At 35.1% G+C, this 6473-nt stretch overlaps 1 protein-coding gene across 1 annotated transcript in view; it reads left to right on the plus strand.

The window, feature by feature from the left end:
• The first annotated feature begins 616 nt into the window (after positions 1-616).
• The window catches only part of LOC101308039 (S-adenosylmethionine mitochondrial carrier protein-like), a 7398-nt gene continuing 1541 nt past the window's right edge, over positions 617-6473 (plus strand). The window contains exons 1-10 of the mRNA XM_004290432.1: positions 617-839; positions 921-989; positions 1068-1150; positions 1263-1339; positions 2629-2719; positions 3165-3218; positions 3303-3398; positions 3635-3724; positions 4652-4703; positions 6138-6199. Of these exons, the coding sequence (XP_004290480.1) occupies positions 806-839; positions 921-989; positions 1068-1150; positions 1263-1339; positions 2629-2719; positions 3165-3218; positions 3303-3398; positions 3635-3724; positions 4652-4703; positions 6138-6199 (708 nt within the window). The 5' untranslated portion in view covers positions 617-805. The remainder of the gene's footprint in view (positions 840-920; positions 990-1067; positions 1151-1262; positions 1340-2628; positions 2720-3164; positions 3219-3302; positions 3399-3634; positions 3725-4651; positions 4704-6137; positions 6200-6473) is intronic.

Genomic DNA, 6473 nt, shown 5'->3' on the forward strand with positions numbered 1-6473 from the left:
CCATGCTAGATGAGAAATCCAACCCAGGTTGAATTGTTCCAACTCAGCCAAAAGCCAAGCGTGGCTGTTGTCAGCAACCCATGTGAAGGAGAATTCTCGCTGTCTTTACTCGAGCGAAGAACACGAACTGATGTCTTCCAAACAAAGCAGCATGCTCACCACGTTTTTGTCATTTTGTGCTTAGTTTATATTTAGCCCCTCACACACGTCAAAAAGGCACATGTCCTATTCAAAGAATTTAATCTGGACCATTGTTTTTAATTATATTTTGAATCTAAAGGCTAATATTTAATAGCCAATATCTTTATTTACCTATTTTGAAAATTATGGAAAAAAAATCAGAAAATGATATAAACAATAAATTACGATAGGCCATAAATAATTACGAAATTGTTTGGGTACTGTTTATTCTAGGTTTGGAATAAATTTAATATTTTCATGCATCATATGCCATAGTGTTTATTTCATTGTAACTTTAATATTTAGATTATCGTAAATTCACTTTCATTTTATTATATAATTAGGTTAAAACTATTATTCTAAAACTATTATTCATACTTAAAAAACGTTTTTCTAAACTCAATAAACGATCACCGCTCAGCGATCTCACATTTCTGTAAAAGCTGCTGTATAATCATAGTGACACAGGTCCCTGTTTTAAATCTAACCTAACGGTGAACTTGCTCTTATGTAAACGAAAAACGAAAAGCAGAAGCGGACTAGTGAAGTGAAGGGAGTGGTGTTTATTTCGAAAGACACGGAGTAGCTCGAAACCTCAGGAGTTGAAAATCCTGCACCGGCTTTAATGCAACCGAAATCTTGTCAGCCGCATCCACCCGGTAACTCTTTCTTAATCCCTTGTCATGTTTCATTGCGCCTGTCGTTCAATTACCGAACCCGATCGTCTTAACTTACTGCAGATGTGATAACCTGCAAAACGAGTAAAGACCCAAATGACTCTCCATTCGATTTCTTGGGTGTTTTCTGCGGTAGGTACCCATTAACATTTCCACTTTTCGTATGATCACAACGGAAAATATGAATCAGCTTGTTTGGTTCTGTTGCAGATAGTATCATAGCTGGTGGTGCTGCTGGTGTTGTTGTGGAAGCCGCATTGTACCCAATTGACACTATAAAAACTCGATTACAGGCATGTGCTACTATATCGACCACTTTGATTATATGGGCTGTGTTTTGGGTGGTATGATGCATTTGGTTGCTTTTTTTAAGCTGTTGCCATTTTCTGTTGCTTCCACTTTTAGGTTGCTCATGCTGGGGGAAAGATCATGTTGAAGGGTCTGTATTCGGGATTGGCTGGAAACCTTGCTGGTGTTTTACCGTAAGTAGATTTTTTTTCTCCCTTCTTTCGTTGAGATTTGAAAATGGGAGGAGGTCCAGGGTTATTAGACAGGCATCTTGCGTATATGTTCATGGAGGTTTGCATATTTTGGTGTTTTAGTGTGTCCACATTTGAAAAATGCTACATTGGTAAAGAGTTTATTAGGATTTGGGCCTCTCCACTCATTGCCAACCCGTTTTAGGGTGATGCTCAGGTGTAATTATTGGTATCAGAGCATATTATCCCGCATTTGAATGACTGAAGGCCTTCGTGTGGTCCAAGTCACCCAATATGATAAATCGCACACGTGAAGGGACGTTTGTTGATAATGTGAAGTGTATCTGACAACCCTGCAAAAAAATCTAGAAGTCTCTCCACTCATTGCCAATCGTTTTGAGTGTAGTGCTCAGATAACTTATGTTAAACAATATTTGATCACTTATATGAATTAGTATCAAGTTATGCAACACGTGAATTCATTTTGGAAACCAGCTATATTCCTTTGACATCGAATTTTTTGTCATCTTCAAGCTTTTGAGCAAATAACTAATAAAGCTTTAGATGCGTTGATACATGTATCAAATTCTGCTACTAGGTAATTCATTTCAGTTCGGGAGTCAGCTATAACCTTTTCTTGGAGATGAGTTATTTTACTTTAAAGTTCATTTAAACTAATCCACATAAAATAAATAGAAATTTGTGAACATTTATGTAACGATATTTTTATGGGATTGTTCCTTCTTTCCTGGTGCATTCTTGTCTTTGGTTTTTGTGTTTTTTCCTGTTTCATTTTACGTCATTTCTGTGGAACTTTTTCTTGCAAACAGGTCGATGGAGGGTCTAGTCTTGTCCATAAACTTTTTTCTGACTTAAAAAGTGATATTTGATTATTCACCGTTTTATAGCTTGGCACAACAAAGTTCTCTGATTTTGTTGTTTGCTCAGCAGTTTTCCTCAGTCCTCTTGACACTAACAAAAATAGCATTGAAATTGAAAATGAGTTTGCATAAAATTTTGTTCAGTTGTTTCTCATATATCAATCATTTTCATTATTAAATATAAATATATGAACTTTTCCAAGTAAATAAGCCAGCATCCCAGTAGGGGAAGAAAGTGCTGATCTTTTAGATGCAATAGATAACAGTACCTTTTCTATTGTAAGAGCATCTAGATTTAAACTCAGAACAATTCTATACAGGAAGAATGCAGATTTTTTCTCACTAAATTTTTACTTGCTCAAGTTTTCTTATTCAGTGTCATGTGGCTGACAGATTTCCTTTTCCTCACAGGGCTTCTGCTATATTTGTTGGTGTCTATGAACCTACAAAGCAGAAATTGCTGAAGTCTCTCCCAGAAAATCTCAGTGCTTTAGCTCATCTGGTATGTTACCTAGTTTTCCATATATGATGACTGACAAATTAAGATGCTATGCAAAATGCTTGTTATATATTGGAACAGTTACAAGCTCATAACTATGCTATTTCCTAGTGTTTCACTTCCATCGTCATGCTTCTTATATTATCTTCTTTTCTTCCCATTCTTTATTGGGATCTTGTGACATCATGTGTGAGGAAATTTTATTATTAGTGAGTTACAAAATAGATTAATTTATCATTTACCTGATTATCACTTTTTGTTTCTATTGTAGTAATAAAGATTATAATATTTGCTGAAGTAGACTGATGGTTTTGTAGTATAACTATCTGGTGTCACTTAACATCCACTTCTCATTGTAATAGTAACGGTTGATGGTAGGGAAAAGTATAACATTCAGTGTACAAGATCAGGCCATTGTTATTTTAACAGGTATTCTGACATCAATCAGACTGCAGGTGCTATTGGAGGTGCTGCTTCTTCTATTGTACGGGTGCCAACAGAGGTAGTTAATCTGAATTTTTTAATTTTTTATTACTACATGTTATTGTATTCTTTTTCTTCCTGTTACCAAGTTTTCTATTCCCAGGTTGTCAAGCAAAGGATGCAAACTGCGCAGTTTGCTTCTGCCCCAGATGCTGTTCGCCTTATTATTGCTAAGGAGGGTTTCAAAGGTCTTTACACGGTACATCACGTTCACCTTTCTCCATTTTTAATTTTTCCTACTGAGTCTCCAATCTGCGGTTGGTTTAGTACAACATAGCAAATAACCCTCAGAGAAAAACACTAGCTCACTTATTTTGAAATAGAGGTCTAACTTTCTTCATTTTTCTGTAGATGTATTTTAAATGTGAATGTTAGATTTATTAGTGTGTGAACTGTTTTCAGTTCTCATGCCTTGATCCTCTTTCGAGATTGCAGGGGTACGGATCATTCCTATTGCGAGATTTACCATTTGATGCAGTTCAGTTTTGCATCTATGAGCAACTTCGAATAGGATTTAAACTAGCGGTAAGAGACGACATATTTATATCATTTTTAAGGCAAATATTCAAGGAAATTTTAAAACCAGAACAAAGCTCTCCATTGAAAGAAAAACCTTATATTCATTAACTGAAAAACGTTATTTATGTTCGCTCACAATTACAATCCATTGGCTGCCACCTACAAGGCTGCCAAGCTTTTGCTTTAGTTTGCTATTCAATCTTCATCTGAAACTAATCCCTACACACTTTTTTTTTTTCATCAAATAAATATATAAAAATAAATAAATAAATAATCCATACGCACATAAATGCCTGTGGTTGTGTGGTTGTAAAAACGATGTATAAACAATTACTTGTTGTACACAGAAGCTGGACCTGGTTCTACTAGGATCCATATTGTTTCAACTTTTGCATTTATACCATTATAATTTATTAAATATTGCAATTTGGTCCAAAATCAGATTTCCCTTTAGCTGGCAGAAACACTGTTAGTCATATTTCTGTTCATACAGGCCACGAGTTTCTCTATGTACTTGTAAATTGACTATGCTAAACTCCCGTGTAATAAAAAGATGGTGTTTCAATCCATTTAGATGATCGAACTGTGTTGTTTATGCCTCATTGCAATCATTAACAAACTATAAGGCTATAATTACCAGAATAGGGTCTTGTCCAAATTACAGGGTTCAATTATATGATCTAATCTGCACAGGTAGTTGAATTAACAGTTTCAAAACAACAAAAATGTGTCCTTGCTTAAAAAGAAAGACCATTTTCCATTTGGAAATGTTAATCATGTTAAACCATAAGTAGAATATATTGGGAAGCTGCTGGAAGGAAGAGCTTTCTGCAACTTCATGTTTTCTGTCAGAATAGTATATTTTGTTATTTGATCTGCACTGGATATGTGGATGTGTCTCTTCAAAAACTAACTATTCTTGCTTCCCTGTAGGCACGAAGAGATCTGAACGACCCTGAGGTTGCTATGGTTGGTGCTTTTGCTGGTAACTTAACATTCAAACTAATTTCTGACTTTTGGCTTGATGGCTTTTGTTTTCACCCTGCGAGGTGTTTGTTTTTTCCTGTTAGTTCCATTAGTATATGATATATAGTATAATAATATGTGTATCTGAGTAGGTGTGAAGGTTATGCATACTTTTATAGATAAAGCCCGATCTATAGAGGACCTCCTTTTAAAATTTGAGGATATTTAAAAAAATTTCAATAGTATAGGACCTACAACAATTTCAATAATCAACCAAATCTTTAATCATTTGTTCATTGAAATTGTGCAAACAAATGTAGCAGGTTGGATAAATAAGAATTAATATGGTGTTAATTGAATGGTCAAATGTTTTCCGATTTAGCTAGTTTTTTGTAGGATTCATATGCGTATATGTACTACAGAATGAGTGATTTAGACTATTAACTACAAGCTGAAATAATAGACATCCTCAAATTTCTAGTTTAAGTGCTGTCTGGAACCTCCCTCTGTGTGTTTGAGTGTGTGTGTGTGTATACACACTTGTACCTATTTGTAAATGTTGACCCACCTCCAGGATGCATCTTAAACGCAAAAACATAGTTAGGCCGTCTAATGGCATGAACAATGTACACAAAATTGAGTATTATATATCCCAAGTCCTTACACTGTTGTCTTTACACTGAAGTATCTGTGATTGAACCTATGTCTGGTCCTCATCTAGAAACTCATTTTTCACCACCAAAAAATGGCTACAGAGTCAATGTGGATAGCTACTATGTATATATAACTACTTGTCCTTGGTTCAAATCCAAACTTTTGAGGTGTTTTTTTCGATAACTATAGAAACAAACATTTTAAAAAGTAAAAGAAAGTGAAGAAGTTCTTAGTCAAGATCTTATGATGTAAAGAATGCTAGTATGAATTCTTCTATCCCTGAGCTTTGATTATTGTCCAAGGACGTTATTTAGGTGTTCGTAGTGAGTGCGGTGATTTGTTTATCTACAGTACAGCTTCCAAATTAGACCAAAATGGACCAAGTTGGGATCCGTCAATCTAATAAGTGCACTGCAGGTGCCCCTCTAGAGTCAAGCGGTCTTTACTTTATAGGTTGCTTGTATTCTATAACGTGTGGAGCATAAGCTTCAGTCAGCATTTGTATAAAAGAAAATATCATTGCAAAAGCCTCATTGCACTTTAGGATGTTCATCTTAAGAATGTAGTATCTAACTATCTATGATGGTATACTTCAGTTTTAAATCTGACTGAGAAATGGCTTCCCATTTAATTATTGTCAATTTTCAAAGGGATGGGTTTTCTCTCTGGAGTTGAACCTGTACATGCAAGCTTGATTGTTTAAAGAATAAATGAGTAACTCTCATGCACTAGGTGAATTATGCATAGACAATGTATCCTATAATGAAAAGCACTTCAATCTACTCTCACTAACTTGCAGGTGCAATAACTGGAGCTATAACTACTCCTCTTGATGTGATAAAAACGAGATTAATGGTTCAGGTATTGATTGCCATCTCCTACTTACTGTTCTGTTTTCAGGAAATTCTGTTATAAAAAAAAGATTAAATTCAATTTGCCCCCTCGTACTTTAGGTCAATAATCAGTTTGGTCCCATATCTTTTTTTTAATAACGTTGTTGAAGTTCTATTTCACATCAGTTTAGTCCAATTTTTGAATTGCCCTTCTTACCATGACGTCATGCGCTGAGTTGTCAGCGAGAGTTTGCGTAAAATGACCAAATTAGCCCTCCTTACAGTTTATACCTCTCTCTCTC

This window comes from Fragaria vesca, linkage group LG2 (genome assembly GCF_000184155.1).
Source record: "Fragaria vesca subsp. vesca linkage group LG2, FraVesHawaii_1.0, whole genome shotgun sequence".
In the NCBI taxonomy this organism is placed as follows: domain Eukaryota; kingdom Viridiplantae; phylum Streptophyta; class Magnoliopsida; order Rosales; family Rosaceae; genus Fragaria; species Fragaria vesca.